This window comes from Zingiber officinale, chromosome 1B (assembly GCF_018446385.1).
Source record: "Zingiber officinale cultivar Zhangliang chromosome 1B, Zo_v1.1, whole genome shotgun sequence".
Taxonomy (NCBI): Eukaryota; Viridiplantae; Streptophyta; class Magnoliopsida; order Zingiberales; family Zingiberaceae; genus Zingiber; species Zingiber officinale.
In genome coordinates, this window is record NC_055986.1 from 119,210,016 (window position 1) to 119,226,643 (window position 16,628).

A 16,628-nucleotide genomic window follows, 5' to 3' on the forward strand; every position below is an offset into this window, starting at 1 on the left:
TTTTATACGTTATTATAGCACTTAGTTGACATCCCCTTTGGTAATCTATGCACGTTTTCATGGACGGAGAGGTAGCTTGAAGGGTGATAACGAAGAGGTTGTAACCCTTGAATTCAAATCAAAATTGGTGAGTATATAATTAAAAAAAAAAACAGACTTTTTGCTACGACCGGTGCTGCGGAAGACACACAGTAAGTGCAGCAATGAGAGGGACTGAGCCCTCTCGCTTTCTATCTGGGCCTGTCCACAAGGGCCGCCCTAGTATTGGGACCACAATCAGCTTCCAGTGGTTGGAACTCAGCTATAACTGTGGGTTGCTAGGGCCCAGTTCGGGCTGTTGTCGTCCCTCAATTGGCTAATTGGGTGCCTGCCCTAACTTAGATGGACCAATATCTTTATGCAAGCATTTTTCTAATCCAATTAGTCTTACGTTATATTTACACATGCAGACTGCACTCAAAATTGTTGACGCCACAGTCAACCAAAAAATTACAGAAGATAGATATCCGATAAGATAATAGGTAGATGTTATTCCTAGAGGCGTCAACTCAGATTAAGGCATCGTCTTTATCTCATTACTTATGGGTTATGGCCCGTTCATTCTAAATTCTAAATTCAAATTCAATATTCCATCTATATATCTCACACAGTATGGTTTCAAACAAATTGATTTGATTCGGCTGATTTAATTAAAGAGGTTTGGACAAATTAATTAGATGAGCATGTAGGGTAATTTCATTTAATTAAATGAGTTAGGCAACTCATAATAGAATAACCAATGAATTCAATAAATCTAAAAAAAAATATACTAGTTATAATCACATGACTCAAACTTAATTATCTTGAATCTAAACCCCTAAAACTGAAAGTTTAATTGTGTTGTGTAAATAGACCACGACGCATTTTGCCACCTCTTCCCTACAGAGTGACGAGACCTTTTCGAGCAATCATAATTTGAAAAAAATCATATGTTGAAACTCTACCCAATTAACATATTCAGAGTTGGAGGACAAGAACTCAGTACGATAAAGCAGGACCGACAGGTCACAGGAGAGGAGCACTTTAATGTAACCTGAAGGAGGAGGACCTTCCAAGTTGCATGTGCCACAGACGAACTGTAAACAACCTGTGCTACGCATGCTTTTTCGTGTCCAAAGAAGAAATGAAAATTGCAATAAAAGGGAACCAAACTTGTCTAGTGCAATGTTCAACGCAAATCGATCAGCTATTTGAGGTGCTTCTGTGCACCACCATGAATCAATCACACTTGAAGCAGCCAATGAAGTGTAACTTGTTGTTCTGGAGTTATTTCTAATTAACAATCGCAACGCCAAGCAGTAGAAGATAGTGAAGCTTCGGAGCAGCAAATTACGAAGCTATGTTTACCTGATAAGCAACCGAAAAGCACGAATCCAGTTCGGCATCGCCGTCGACGCCGGCCGGGAAGTTGAGATCGAACAAATTGGCCATTTCCAGCGGCTGCTGCTGGATCATGAGATGGCACCTCTTCTTCGTTGATTCGAAGCTTGCTTCCGAGACTTCACCGCCGTCCACCGTTTCTTCCTCGTTTGCAATCCGATGGGCGGAATCGATCTTGCTTCTACGGCAACCATTCGTCCTCTTGTGGCTCGCTCGATGGCCGCCGAGAGCTTGGTAAGATTGGAAGGTGTTCTTGCAGTCGACGCATTGGAATTGGCTCCTTTGATCATCCAATTGGAACGTAGCGCCGAGCGAGATAGAATCTGAGTTGTTCTTACGATCCCTTTTGTAGGGGAAACCCTTCCCTGATACCTCACTGGAGGAGCATTTGAACTCATCGGCTGGAAAAGAGTAGATCTTTTGATTCTTGAGCAGATCAAGATCACCGGCAAATTGATCATGGGAAACTTTTGTCTTTTTTATCCCTTTCCTCGGAAGATCCAACTCCGCTTCCTTGACGGAAGAGTCGCTGCTGCCCTCGCTGCCGCCTCCGTCCCAGCGTCTGCAATCCCTCGACAGCATCATAAGCCCGATCGCTCCATCCTCGTCCTCGCGCTCGTAATCCGAGCTCGAGAACGAGCACGAAGTCATGGCCGGCATCCGCATCCTTCTCCCGGGCGAGATCGCTGCCGACGCAATCCTACAATCGGTCTGTCTGTCCGGCTCTGGTTTCAGAAAGTGACACTCGCAGTGGCCGAACAAAGCCCTCCAAGTCAAGAACTCCTTCCCGCACTCCCCGCACCGCTTCTCCGCATCCGCCCCGTCGCCGGCGTCCGACATCCGCCACGTCTTCTTGGGGTTCGCCCTGAGTCGGTAGGAGCCCGGTGGTGTCCGCGGGTCCTTGCCGCCTGCATCCGCCGAGATATTGTGGTGGGACCGCATGTGGCCGCCGAGGGATTGCCCACTGGGGAAGCTCTTCTGGCACACTTTACATGGATGCGCCGGCGGCCGGTCTCCCTCCATAGGCGACCAAACAGAGGAAAGCAGGGCAGAAAAGGGAAGAGGTAATTGCGGAGCTTACAAGGGATCAAGAAGCGGCTTCCTTTTCTGACTCATCCAACCGCGCGAGGAAGAGAGACCTAAGCAACTCCACACCAACTCATCGATCCAACTCAGTCTCCGAGTCTCCCAGCTGTGACCGCTGCTTGCTTCCTTCTCTGTTCTTAAGAAGTGTAAGGAATCGAGGGATGAAGCAGGGAATTGGGTCCGCAAGGCTTCCTTTTGCGGTTTATATATAGAGTGGGGAGGAATTTGGGAGGAGAAATTCATGCACGGAAGCAAAATTAACTAGTCAACAGGAGTATGGTGGCCTTCGAAATGGAAATAGAAATGGAAATGGAAATGGACGGTCGGGATTGTGCCATGGATATGGCTGGATCTTCCAGCGAAGCCAACTGCCCTTTACTTTCTTTGTCGATGGACAAAAACAAAACAATGGATGGGAAACTGGGTTGTGTTTTGGCCTGAGTGCCATGTGTTGGGTGATTGTTTGTTGTAGCTCAGTGAGAAGTCTTGTGTTCGACTGGAATTTAAGATGGATTTCCCTGATAATTGATTTCTATGGGGGTAAGGCCTTTTAAAAGATCAACTTTCCTTTAAACTGAGTACATTTCTATTCATACAAGCTACTCGAGCAGTTTAATTCGAGCTTAAGACACGCGGTATCTAAAATTTGACGGAGAAAATTCTATACAACGGAAATAAAAACTCAACCTCAAGTCGTCCACATATATTAGCGGAAAATCTACTCGGTGCACGACTCCAACTGCAATGCTCTGTGATTCACTTCCTATACAGAGCAGTGCTTGGATGAAGATGACGCAAGGAATCGTGGCCACTCGCACATCCTACCTCGGTGTGACCCCACCCACCGCTCTGCGATCTGCTTCGCCTATTCCATAGAAAGCTTGTATCCGTTTGTTGATCTCGGAGCTGTGCTAGGATGAAAACGAGTGAAGGGACCGTGGCTACTCGCACAAGGGCATCAATCAAAGTCCAAGTAAATATGGGTATATAAACATCATTTGGACATAACAAATGATATTGAGGGTAGGTCAGTAAATATGAGATTAAAAGGATGTAAGATATCTTTACTGATGATGACGATGACTATCATTTCACTAGGGTCACGAGCCCAGCCCTTTTTCCTCCGTCCGGTCCAACTTTTCTTTTTTCTATTTAATTAGAAATATTTCAACAAAGCTTTACAAAATTACATTAGGGCTCCTTTTATCTCATCAGTAAATTGCTCGTAAGATGCAAACAAAATCATGTACAGGGAATTGGAATAAACTTTTTCAAGCAAATCAGCAATCAATGAGTTTGGACGCTTTCCCATGTTTCTGCCTGAAATGGTTACATCCTTTCAGAGCCAGCTTGTCCAATGACAGGCATCGTGCTTCCTGCCAAGCTGATATAGAACTTCTACATGAATTCAAAAAGTGTAGATTCTCAATGAATAAATACAAACCAAATGATCTAAATATAATTAGCTATATAATTTCGTATAGATTTTAACTAGGAAATACAAACCAAAATATAGAAATGAAGTTCTTAGCTATAGAAACTATCTGTTCAAAAATCAAAGAATTTGAACTTGTGAGGAGCTTTTACATTGTGAATAAAGGGCATCCTTTTCTAATAGCAAAAGTAGGCAAACCTTTCGTGGGATTATTAAGCTACTAAAACCTCTTTAGTCATGCTCACCATGCATCCTTCATAATTTCTAAACCATCTAAGCCAAGTTCTTGCCTACAGCACAAGCAAAGCAGCACATGTTTTTAGTGCATTTCCCCCCCTTTTTTTTTTCAAAAAGGATCAAACATATATGTGTGAGACAACCTGTAACATGGGTTTTAGTCAGATGATTGGCATATCCTGCAACGGACTGTAGAACTTCTTCCTTTGCTTCGGATTCAAGAAATGCTCCAAGCACCTAACTTGATAGAGAAAAGTTTGTGGATTTTTGATCGATCCAACTAAATGAGCTCACTTGCAGGGGAAAAAAAAAAGTGTGTGATGCAGTGATCCAGATGATTCCTGTCTCTAATAAAGGTTATTACCATATAGGTCACGCACCTCACGATGATTTCATCATATATATCTAACCTTTCAAACAATATTTTTCGACCACAATATAACATTAACATAATTTTTGGGTCTCCAGGAGTTCAAAATCATATTAGGTATACACGGATCAACACAATAAAGATTTAGAAGATTAAGGTAAACTCAGACTAAAGTAAACATCTGATAGATAATCTTCAGCTAAGATTGTTGATAAGCATGTAGAGGTGCTAATGTACCTCTTGTTGAAGAAAAAAATGGAGGCTTTTTTTTTGTTTAGTAGATATTGTCAGCAAAAGTAATTCAAGAAACTAGCGAGGATATGGAACATTGTAGGGGGATCATTCTTAGTTGAATCATACATTTCTGTTGACGTCCACCTCAAATCGTGTTTGAAGGAAGGATATTTCATTGACAAAAAACTGAGGATCTACCATGCCTCAGATAAGGAACAAAATCGAAGAGAGAAATGAACATACAAGTGCTTCAAAAATTACAAGACTGTAAGTTGAGATATACTGTCTGAAGCAGTTAATCAGAGGAGTTTGTAATATAAACAGTAAAGCTACAAAGAATTGTCAGTTTGCTTTACCACATTACACTGCAACAGCTATACTCTTTACCCATGCATCCAGAGGCTTCCCGATGGAGTACACAATGAATCCTATCGCCCTGAGCTTTTCTGGATCAACAACATTGCGCCCATCGAAGATGAAAGCTGGTTTGCACATCGCTTCATATATCTTTCGGTAGTCCAATTCCCTGAACTCATCCCAATCGTTCAAGATGCAAACACCATGTGCCCCCTCAGCTGCCTCATACGCGTTTCTCGCTGTATGCACTTGCTTCATTTCTGTTGGGCTCAAGATCAGCAGCTGATTTGAGCTCGAGCGATCCCAATCGAGTTTCTGCATTGTGAGGTCATATATGAGTTGCTCTTCGCTCACCTGGGGATCATATATGCTCAGGGTGGCCTTGTCGTCCAACAACCCCTTGCAGACATCAATTACAGGTGTGTCTCTCGTATCGCCTGTGTCCTTTTTGAATGCAAACCCAAGCACAGCAATTTTCTTCCCCACGACCGTATTGAACATAGAGGAAATGACCCGCTTGACAAAACGGCTTTTTTGGAAATCATTGATCTTAAGCACCTGTTTCCAGTACTCAGCAACATCAGTTAGACCATTGCACTTGCAGATATAGACCAGACTGAGGATGTCTTTGATGAATGCTGACCCTCCAAAACCAAAACTTGCATTCAAATACATAGGTCCAACCCTTGAATCCTTGCCGACAGCACGGGCCACCTCAGAAACATCAGCTCCAGTAGCCTCACAGAGTGCTGAGATACTATTTATCGAGGAGATCCTCTGAGCCAAGTAGGCATTTGCCACGAGCTTTGATAGTTCTGCGGACCAAAGATTGATCGTTATGATTCTATCCTCAGGCACCCAATGAGCATAAACATCCTTCAGCACTTGGGCAGCCTTCTTCCCCTCTGGAGTCTCCAAGCCACCAATAAGCACCCGGTCAGGCCTCAGTAGATCTTGGACCGCTGTTCCCTCTGCCAGAAATTCTGGGTTCGAGAGGATCTGGTAGTTGATTCCTTTGCTGTTATGAGTAAGAATCTTCTTGAGAGATTCCCCAGTCCTCACAGGAACAGTGGACTTTTCCACCACAATCTTGTCGGACGTGGAAACATCAGCAATTGTGCGAGCAGCACTTTCCCAGTAGGTCAAGTCTGCAGCCTTGCCAGCCCCGAGGCCGAAGGTTTTCGTTGGTGTGTTCACTGAGATGAAGACTATATCAGCTTCAGAGACATGTTTCTCCACATCAGTGCTAAATGAAAGGTTCCTTCCTCGGCACTGGGCGACAATGTCATAGAGCCCTGGCTCATAAATTGGCAGTCGGTTACTATTCCATGCAGCAATACGCTTTACAGAGATGTCCACGACCGCTACCTCCACGGATGGACATTTGAGGGCAATTACTGCCATTGTCGGGCCGCCCACATAGCCTGCTCCGATGCAGCAGATCTTCATATTTCCACTTAACCAACCTCGTTCACAATCTGGATGGCGACGAGATCAAACAGCTGCAACAGGCAGATTTATATGATTCTTCGATCTACATATAGAAAAACTATGAATCGGCAAGAAAAGGTGATGACGCTTCAGTTGGAGTTCTTGTAGATTAGTTTATCAAAACTCCATGATAGACTTTGCATAGAAATAACAAAAAAAGAATACATTATTGAGAAAACATGGTCAAGGATAATTTAATGTGTAAAAGAACATAAAATCAAGATGATTTAAGAAGAAATGAATTCTGCATATGGTGACTGGCTAGTCTGTGACCAGAACGTTTAAGACATGGTACAAAGAAGACAAAAAAGATATCAGTATATTATACCAATACAATTAAACAGAAACACTTTGCTTAAGCTTCAATTTGCATTATTTCCACAACGAATAGTTTATTTTTTATTCCAAAAGCACAAGTTGAGAAGAAATACATATGGTGGAAGCAAAATAGTTCGTTCAACCAAATCCCATTATACCTCGTAATCAAGGAGAACTGCATAGGTAGGAAGATAAACAGCCTGTACAAAGTGGGTTTCACTATAATATAGAACCAAAATCACAGCTTAATAAAGGCCATCAAATTTCCTAATGGCTTTATCACATTAGCATTTAAAGAAACATTTAACAAAGAAAAACACGAGTAAAACAGCATTAGACGTTTGGATGCTTTCAGCAGGAGAATAAGAAAATCTTCTTACAGCACCTTCGAGTCTAATTTCAGCAGGAGAACAGGAAGAAGCGGATGCTTTCACTAAGAGATGTGAAAGAGAGCATACGGAGCAAAAAAATATAGAACAAGTGAAGATCGACTTCCTGCCTTTATAACAATCCCTTCTAAACTCCAAGCGCCTTTCTTTCCTAGAACACACTTGCAGAAAGTTTAATTTCACTGCTAAGCTGGAAGCCAACAGATTTCAAGGATCCTATGAGCAACAAAAGAAAAGGTGGCCACCTGTAGTATATCTACCATTTACCAACTTGTCCATTATTTCCCTGTAACTGTTGACCATCTGTTTCAACAATGTGTCCAACTTTTAGCTCAAAACCACAGACTTTCGGATTTTGCAACTAACTTCATTTTCATTCTATTAGTTACCATAGCACTAACAGGAAGAATGATCAATGACATCATGCTCTACAGATCATCCGGTACAAGCAGATAAGTAGGCATCCAACTTTTACTCTTGAGACAAGCCTGTGATAGCTAGTCTAGTGTCTGAAGAATCCACTATAATAAAACTTCTATTTGCTTCTGTGCATCAACGTTGGATTGTAGACTAATTGATGTTCTACGCATTGTGATAGGCTGAGAAGTAAACTTTTATTAGAAATTTTATGTGGGGATATATTTTCTCACTCTAACCTGATTTCACTAGTGTACCTGACCCACTAGGTAACTCAACTCTGTGTTATGAAAGGGGAGGAACCATCTCGCTTGTCACACCACGCAGGAGGTTGCTCAACTCCTAATAATACATTTATTGATCTAATAATACCTAACACATAAGTTTCATTTCAGGAGGCCATAACTCTAGTTTGTGTGTGTATGCGATTGGAAAAAAAATTTTCAAAGACAAAAATGGGAAACATGTATCTGAGTACGGTATATCTTCGACCAGTGTAGATTTTCGGCAACTCACTTTACAATTCATTTAATAAGAAGATTCTGTCCAACTCACATGCATCTTCGAACAGTGTAGATTTTCAGCAACTCATTTTACAATTCATTTAATAAGAATATTCTGTCCAACCAACGTGCATCTGCGAACAGACTAAATTTTCGGCAACTGAACAATGTATTGCTAAGTATTAGAACGATTCAATTCCTAACCGTGGTCGCTAGTTCTAAACCATGTCTTCACCACGAATCCACGATTCAATGCTAACACAGCACTGACTCTACAACTCCACGACAAGAGAAGATGCAAAACCTAGAAACAACTTTAAAAAAAAAAAAGCAAACACATGGAAGCTCACATTGGAAGAACGGCAATGGAGGTTAACAAAAAAAAAAAAAAGAAGGGAAATTTACAACTTTAGCCAAAGGAGGAGAAACACCGTACGTGCGTTAAAAAATCACACTAGAAAGGGTGTGCGATAAGCAATCTACACGGAAAATAAATTTTCAGAACAATTAAAAAAAATACCCCTTGAGATGCTTCACGCTGCAGCCTCGGTACGTTCGTTGGCGTCGACTTCAGTTTTCTTCACCAGTAAATACATTTTAAACCCTAAAAATTAAGGGAGATGCATTTGCTTCTCTACAATCTTTAATGGCCACCATTTAATGGGGATGAATAAAATATAAATACAAATTTAATAGGACGCGGTCATCTTTTCTAATTAATTGTTAATATATAAAGACTTAATAAGTAATTTAAAAATGTACTTTTATATCTAATATTAATTAATACTAATATTCTAACCCTACAGTTTTATTGCATAAAAATAATTTTAATTATTCATTCAATAATATTAATCCATATAGTTGTTAAAATTTAATAGTTTCTAGAATAATTTAAATAATTAATTAAAATATAAGTTGTTTGAGAACTTGAATTAGCATTTAGATTTAGGGAATAACCATAGATATTTGTGATTTTAAATAAATTCGAATTCCATTTGCATATATATATATATATTATTGTTACTCAAACTCCTCGATTATTCAATGCTCAAAATCAACCTAAACAAGTTGGTTGTTCATGATTCCATAGTTGGCACCGGAGGGCCAACTATCAAAGTTATTAAATTAAACTAATTTTTGACCATTTTATTCCGAAAAAAAGTAACCTAACGTCTTGACCGGTACCACCATTGGCCCGTTCATCTGTCAGGATCGCCTGCCGCCTGTCAGAACGGATTGCTCCCCATGGGCCATGGCCTATGTCGGATGGCAGTGTAAATATTCTGCGGCAAATTATCAAAGGATGCACGTAAAAATTTAAATTTATCAAAAAAATGTGTACTATTTTGATATTTATCAAAGAGTATATTTTTTTTTAAAGCATTTCTTATTTCACCCTCATGATAATTTGACTTTTTCTATTATTTTTCTTTTCTTCACTATATTTCTCTCTCTTCTATGTCGACAGAAGATAGGAATAACATTAGTCAATTTTTAATCACATTTTAATACATTTGAAGAAGCCAAAATAAATAATGGACACCATATTTGGACTCCTTGTAATTTTAGAAATCCACAGGAACTGAAATGGGTACAATCAGAGCTTTCTAGGTCGATTAGTGGGTTTCGGTCAAAACTCACTGATGGACCAAGAGAGCTCCGATTGCACTCATTTCAATTTCTCTGGATTTCTAAAATTGCAAGGAGTTCAAATATGATGTACATTATTTATTTTGACTTTTTATAGATATAAACAAGCAAAATCAAAAGCTCACGTTGGGCCTGATATGGAATCATATCAGGCCCAACGTGGACCTGATATCATTCCATATCAGGCCCACGTTGGGCCTGATTTGAGTCCATATCAGGCCCAATGTGGACTTTTTTGTCGATTCTTTGATTTTACTTATTAATATCTATAAAAAGCCAAAATAAATAATGGACATCATATTTAAACTCCTTGTAATTTTAGAAATTCATAGAAACTGAAATGGGTGCAATCAGAGCTCTCTAGGTCCATCAGTGGGTTTTGACCGAAACCCACTGATTGATCTAGAAAGCTCCGATTACACCCATTTCAGTTTCTATGAATTTCTAAAATTACAAGGAGTGAAAATATGGTGTCCATTATTATTTTTGACATTGGACCAGAGGGTTTGAAAACCCTAAATCTCTCTTTCTTTTTTTTCCCTTTTTTTTTAGGCCTGATATGAAGAGATATCATGCCCACGTTGGGCCTGATATCTCTTCATATCAGGTCCAATGTGGGTCTGATATCTCCCCATATCAGGTCCAATGTGGGCCTGATATGGGAGATATCAGACCTAGTAACAACAAAAAATAAAAAAATAAAAATAAAGAGAGATTTAGGGTTTTCAAAACCTCTGGTCCACCACTAGGAGTGCCAAAAATAATAATGAACACCATATTTGGACTCCTTGTAATTTTAGAAATCCACAGGAGCTGAAATGAGTGCAATCGGAGCTTTCTAGGTCGATCAGTGAGTTTCGGTCAAAACCCACTTATGGACCTAGAGAGCTCTGATTCCACCCATTTCAATTTCTATGGATTTCTAAAATTACAAGGAGTTCAAATATGATGTCCATTATTTATTTTGACTTTTAATAGATATTAACAAGTAAAATCAAAGAATCGGCAAAAAAGCCCACATTGGGCCTGATATGGACTCAAATCAGGCCCAACGTGGGCCTGATATGGAATGATATCAGGTCCAACGTGGGCTTTTATGCTGATTCTTTGATTTTGCTTGTTAACATCTATAAAAAGTCAAAATAAATAATGGACACCATATTTGAACTCCTTGCAATTTTAGAAATCCATAGAAACTGAAATGGGTGCAATCGGAGCTCTCTAGGTCCATCAGTGGATTTTGACCGAAACTCACTGATCGACCTAGAAAGCTCCGATTACACTCATTTCAGCTCCTGTGGATTTCTAAAATTACAAGGAGTCCAAATATGGTGTCCATTATTATTTTTGGCATTCCTAGTGGTGGACCAGAGGTTTTGAAAAACCCTAAATCTTTCTTTTTTTTTTGTTTAGGCCTGATATGAAGAGATATCATGCACACGTTGGGTCTGATATCTCCCCATATCAGGCCCACATTTGGGCCTGATATGGGAGATATCACGCCTAGTAACAACAAAAAATATTAAAAAAGGAAAAAAAAAAAGAAAGAGAGATTTAGGTTTTTCACTCCTTGTAATTTTAGAAATTCATAGAAACTGAAATGTGTGTAATTGGAGCTTTCTAAATCGATCAGTGGATTTCGGTCAAAACCCACTGATAGACCTAGAGAGCTCTGATTGTACCCATTTCAGTTTCTATGGATTTCTAAAATTGCAAGGAGTTCAAATATAGTGTTCATTATTTATTTTGGTTTTTTATAGATGTTAACAAGTAAAATCAAAGAATCGACAAAAAAGTCCACATTGGGCCTGATATGGACTCAAATCAGGTCCAACGTGGGCCTGATATGGAAATGTGGACTTTTTTGCCGATTCTTTGATTTTGCTTGTTAACATCTATAAAAAACCAAAATAAATAATGAACACTATATTTGAATTCCTTGCAATTTTAGAAATCCAGGTCCATCGATGGGTTTTAACCAAACCCCATCGATCGATCTACCCTACTTGGATTTTACTTGAAATCACGTTCCATATGAAGGTTTCAAATGTGATGAGCTATATATGGTCTCAAAACTTATTTATATTTCTATCTTCTACCGACAAAGAAGAGAGAGAAGAGAGAGAAGAGAGAGAAATATAGTGAAGAAAAGAAAAAAAAATAGAAAAAATCAAATTATCAGGAGGGTAAAATAGAAAATGTTTTTAAAAAAGTACGCTCTTTGATAAATACCAAAGTAGTATATGTGTTTTAGTAAATTTAGATTTTCACGTGTTCCTTTGATAAATTACCGAGTATTCTGGTCCGGAAAGGGTTCGGAAAGGGAAGGAGACCAAAAATTACGGACCGGCTCTCGTCGGAACGAGCCCAAAAGAAATTTCGCGCTGGCTGCTGCGCGTAATGTAGCCTGTACGCCGAGTCCGCCATATTTTTCTAAAATAAGATACTAAAATCTGGATTGAAGATCCTTAAAATAGTATTGCTGCGAGCTTGGGCCTACGCTAAGCGCCTGTGTTGTGAGTGCCCACTAAACTCTGATCCAATATCATCTTTGATACATCATTTCTTAGCTTGTAATTCTTTAGCACTTTTTTTTTTAGTTTTATGTATAATTGATAAATCTTTATGATATACTTTGGAATTTGTAAAAATGGAGAATAAGTAGGTTATAAAACTTAGATTCTACTTCTGTAACGCAACAAGAACAGCCTATGTTTGGTGGACCGACAACTCAAAAGCCACCACCTTTAGCTGGAGCAGTACAAAATCTTGAACTAGAAGAATAACATGTCTCTTTTCAAAAATAATTTGGCCTCTCAGCGTCTTCTAGAGGTCCCATACCAATCAGCAACTGGATTCTGTGTGCCTTACTGCTGGATCCAGTTCACCCAACCATGCCCATGAAGGTGTGTTGGGTTGAGTTCATCATTGGCCATCAGGTGTTTGATCTTCTTCCCCAACCCACTCATGGGTTTGTGGCCGTTCTCCAAAAGGAAACGGCCGAAAGAACTTCAGTAACTCTCTTCAAAAAGACTGCAGTCTGCAGAGGCCGGTGTGCCATTTGGTTGGTGAAAAATTAAGAAGCCTTGCAGTAATTACATACATCCACATCTGTCTCTGCCATTTCATCTTTCGAGTTCTTGCTCACTTTTCTGCTCTCTCTCTGTTTCCACTCTCAACTGTGTGTTTCAAGTTTTTTGCATCTTCCCACTTGCCATGGCTGCTCATGCTGTAGCAGCTCTCTTCTTGGCTATGATTGGTGGATCAGGTAACCTTTATTTCACTTGAATCTTTTTACAAGAGTTTCTTTCTTTTTGGAATATTTTGGAGATCGCGATATCAGCGAACGTTTCTCTTTCATTCTCACGCTGTCCCACTTCCCAAGATCCATAGACTCCTCCCTCGGCTTTCTTTTTCAAGTTTTCCATGAAAAAGATAGTCCCTTTGTTTACTTGTGAATTGAGGGATGTTAATTTCTCAACTGTATTGATGTCTATTTTACTTGCACTTAAAAACTTGTGAGAAGAAGATGGTGTTTTTTCTTGGGAGGATAATCTGTGAACCAGAAGCTACTAGTGTTTACTTGAGACAGATTTTATTAGTGCTTACTCGAGAAAGACATAGCTATTATAGCATGTGAAAATCAAACTGAACAATCATTTTGTGCAAATCATTTGAAATGTTCAGAGGCGACTTGGTGCGTTTGTAAGCCTGAAATGGGGGATACTGCTCTCCAGAAGACACTGGACTATGCTTGTGGAGCAGGGGCTGATTGCAATCCTATTCTCCAAAATGGAGCTTGTTATAGTCCCAACACTGTGAGGTCTCATTGTTCTTATGCTACCAACAGCTACTACCAGAGAAAGGGGCAGGCTCAAGGGGCTTGTGATTTCTCGGGCACTGCCACTCTTACCACAACAGATCCAAGTAGGTCACCTGATCTGATTCTGAACACTGCTGTGCATTCTAACTAGCAAAGCCATAATTTTGATCTCATGGGTTGTATACAGGTTACAGTAGTTGCACTTACCCTGCAACTCAAAGGTAATCTTCTCAGTTAATTGGTATCTCCAGCCTGTTCTTTTTATGCTTTAGAATAAAAATTGCTTTCGCTTTTTCTTGTTTTCTCTTTATGTTTTTTCTTCATTCAGTGCTGCAGGCTCAAGCTCTACACCATCAACGAGCACCCCGGGCACATCAACCCCTACCTCCTTCACTCCATCCACTGGAGGCTTGGGAGGCTTGGGACCCTCAACCGGCATTTCCAGTGACACCAACCATGGCGGTCTGGTCCTAGAGCCAGGCATGGGTGCCCTCCTATTTGCTGCCACTGGTACATGCATGGCCTTGTTGAGCTGAGCAAAGTTGTAATGCTGGTACTTTGAGAGCTATCAGTGTGCAAATGTTTATCTTATGCTACTGCTGTAATTAAAATGCACTGATACACTGACATTCTTTTATCAACCAGTGGCCAGCATAATTGATCCCATGTTAATTATTTATTTTATTTTTAATTTTTAATTTTAATTGCCATAAGGAATTCAATGTATTCCATTTACTTTGATTAATTATAGAGTAATGGATCAGGATTTATGAAAATCTTTTACCAACTATCTAAGTAAAGTGGAAAGTACTCATACTCATAGTGTGATCTATTAGTCCAGCGTTCTTAGGTAAGCTATTTATTAAGTAAAATTTATTTATTAATTTGTTAAAGTTGGGATTGGATCCTTAAATGTCTGAAAAATTGAGAAGACATCTTATCACTGTACCATTACCCGAGGCAGAACTAGTTTTCAAATTTTGATGACATGATCTTTTTTTTTCTTGGCCCCAGGGTAATAGTGTAGCGACATGACAACTTATTAATTTCTCAGACATCTAAGAATCGGGTCTCAGTTTATGTAAATTAACGGATGATTTTTTTTTAATGGACAGTTGACCAAAGAACACTGGCTTAATGGGTTGTCCGTCATGAATGCTTTCTAATTTATTCTAGTGGCCAATGAAATTTTTTTATAGGATTAAATCGATCACGTATAGGATTATATGAATATATGAGGTCAACTAACAAAATTTGATGAGTTGGTTACCCTGAGCAAATGTGTCATGATTTTTTTTAGTATGTGCTTTTGATTCTTGTTGGAGAATTATTTTGACTAAAAACTGTGGAGATGACGCGTTGGGTATGTGACTCTGATGTTGACTTAGAGAAGACTTTGCTAAGGAGATATGATGACGCCTGGTACTTCTTTCAGCTCCTTTCTGCACACACTCGAAAAAAACAAAAGAACGTTCGGGCAAAGACCAGGGAAGGGGTCCCTGGCATAGGCTCTCCAACTTTTAAGTTAGTAGATGACCGAGCGAAAAATGGAGAAGAATTACAGTCAAATTGAGTGATCGTAGTAAAGAGTAATGTTGTGTAATAGTATGTAAAAACGTACCTCCTCTACGGAGAAAATTCCCTTTTTATATCACCTCTCATAACTCCATAATAATGAGGTGATAAGAAATATTCCATGTCAAAAAATATCGAGTAATAGAAGGTGTACAGTTTGAAATTTGTACAATTATTCTCCAAGGAATCTTCTGTTACAGGTATATGAATAGTCTCGTGTAACCTCCGCAATAATGATAGTTGTATAGTCACCTTCGTAAGAAGGTTCCATTGAATGCATATGTTATAACCGAAGAATATTCTCTGACGGATAGCTATCATTCTGACAATTTGTTGTGATTCTCTAACAACGTTGTCTCTTGGAATATAACCTAACCGGATACTTAGACAGACGGGATATCCTGATCATCTCTTGGATTTGTAATGAGAATTACCTTATACTCTGAATTGAATCATATAAGCATGACTGGCCATAAATCTAGTTGGCAATATGCTCGTAGGCTCATGCTGAAGATCTGATAAGTAATGAGGAACCAAGTCTTGCAAGTTTGGTCAGCTCTAGTTCCGACCGACCGTATAATAAGAGATTGACTATTGGATAACAAGGTGCTCGGACTCTTAAGTATGACTGGACATGTGGCGGTCTGACTTATATTGAAGGTTGCACTATACTGTAGAACTGAATCTATAAGTTGAAAGTAATACTGTAGAAGTAGGAACTGAACCCCATATGCTCAATCGACTCCGGGGTCGTTTGAGTTTAGTCTATATATGTCTTGGCATTGAATGGAGAGATAGATCTATTCATCCCACCCGGCTCCAGGGATGTTCAGCTGGATATATAATAGAGTTATGTTGTGCGGGTCAAAATTTCTGTCGGCCTTTGTGCCAACCGGTTGTTCACAAGTGGAGCACCAGCTTCTTCAAGTACGATCTGTAAGACCGTGATCGTTCGATAGAGGGGGGGGGGGGTGAATATCGATTCGAAAACTCGAGTATAAAAGTACGCAGCGGAAAAGTAAATGAACACAATTGATTTTACTTCGTTCGGAACCTGTGACGACTCCTACTCGAAGGCCCATGGTCCTTGACCACTTTCGTTGGGCAATCACTAGCAATTCGAATGTGATTACAAAAAGAGTGCAAGAAATGCTAATGAAACAAAACACAAAGCTATACCGACAGAAAAGAAAGCTTAAAGAGCAAGGGCGCGTTGTCGGAGCTTTGTTAGCGTCGCTGGAGTACAGAGCAGCAAAGCAATCTGGGAATTCTGAGATCTTCTTGAAGCTCCACCCCTGGGGCTTCTTTTATATGCTGCTCCGGG

General features: G+C 39.8%; 3 protein-coding genes across 6 annotated transcripts; 1 reads left to right on the forward strand and 2 right to left on the reverse strand.

Moving 5' to 3' along the window:
* Positions 1-1,368: 1,368 nt before the first annotated feature.
* On the reverse strand, positions 1,369-2,442 carry LOC122041411 (zinc finger protein ZAT1-like). The gene has a single exon (XM_042601085.1). The coding sequence runs from the start codon at positions 2,440-2,442 to the stop codon at positions 1,369-1,371; it is 1,074 nt and encodes a 357-aa protein (XP_042457019.1).
* Positions 2,443-3,722: 1,280 nt separating this feature from the next.
* On the reverse strand, positions 3,723-7,539 carry LOC121975640 (UDP-glucose 6-dehydrogenase 5-like). 2 transcript variants are annotated; one of them, XM_042527415.1, is made up of 3 exons: positions 7,333-7,539; positions 5,138-6,640; positions 3,723-3,903 (listed from the first exon to the last, which is right to left on the reverse strand). In XM_042527415.1, exon 2 carries the CDS (start codon positions 6,585-6,587, stop codon positions 5,142-5,144), a length of 1,446 nt encoding a protein of 481 aa, XP_042383349.1. In that variant the 5' UTR covers positions 6,588-6,640; positions 7,333-7,539; the 3' UTR covers positions 3,723-3,903; positions 5,138-5,141. The 2 variants fall into 2 exon arrangements, with proteins under 2 accessions (XP_042383349.1, XP_042383341.1); XM_042527407.1 differs by lacking the exon at positions 3,723-3,903 and having other exon boundaries at positions 4,891-6,640.
* A 5,224-nt stretch (positions 7,540-12,763) lies between these two features.
* Positions 12,764-14,393, forward strand: LOC121991942 (PLASMODESMATA CALLOSE-BINDING PROTEIN 3-like). Of its 3 annotated transcripts, XM_042546133.1 has the most exons (5): positions 12,769-12,997; positions 13,100-13,174; positions 13,594-13,833; positions 13,917-13,950; positions 14,058-14,393. In XM_042546133.1, the coding sequence occupies exons 2-5, from the start codon at positions 13,123-13,125 to the stop codon at positions 14,263-14,265; spliced, it is 534 nt and encodes a 177-aa protein (XP_042402067.1). In that variant the 5' UTR covers positions 12,769-12,997; positions 13,100-13,122; the 3' UTR covers positions 14,266-14,393. The 3 variants fall into 3 exon arrangements, with proteins under 3 accessions (XP_042402147.1, XP_042402067.1, XP_042401995.1); XM_042546213.1 differs by having other exon boundaries at positions 12,764-13,174; positions 14,066-14,370; XM_042546061.1 differs by having other exon boundaries at positions 12,773-13,174.
* Positions 14,394-16,628: the final 2,235 nt, after the last annotated feature.

Coding starts and splice junctions, on each gene's coding strand:
- LOC122041411 (XM_042601085.1), bottom strand. CDS start 2,442: ATGGAGGGAGACCGGCCGCCGGCGCATCCATGTAAAGTGTGCCAGAAG.
- LOC121975640 (XM_042527415.1), bottom strand. CDS start 6,587: ATGAAGATCTGCTGCATCGGAGCAGGCTATGTGGGCGGCCCGACAATG.
- LOC121991942 (XM_042546133.1), top strand. CDS start 13,123: ATGGCTGCTCATGCTGTAGCAGCTCTCTTCTTGGCTATGATTGGTGGA. Junction 13,175..13,593: donor GGCTATGATTGGTGGATCAG/GTAACCTTTATT, acceptor TGAAATGTTCAG/AGGCGACTTGGTGCGTTTGT. Junction 13,834..13,916: donor TCTTACCACAACAGATCCAA/GTAGGTCACCTG, acceptor GGTTGTATACAG/GTTACAGTAGTTGCACTTAC.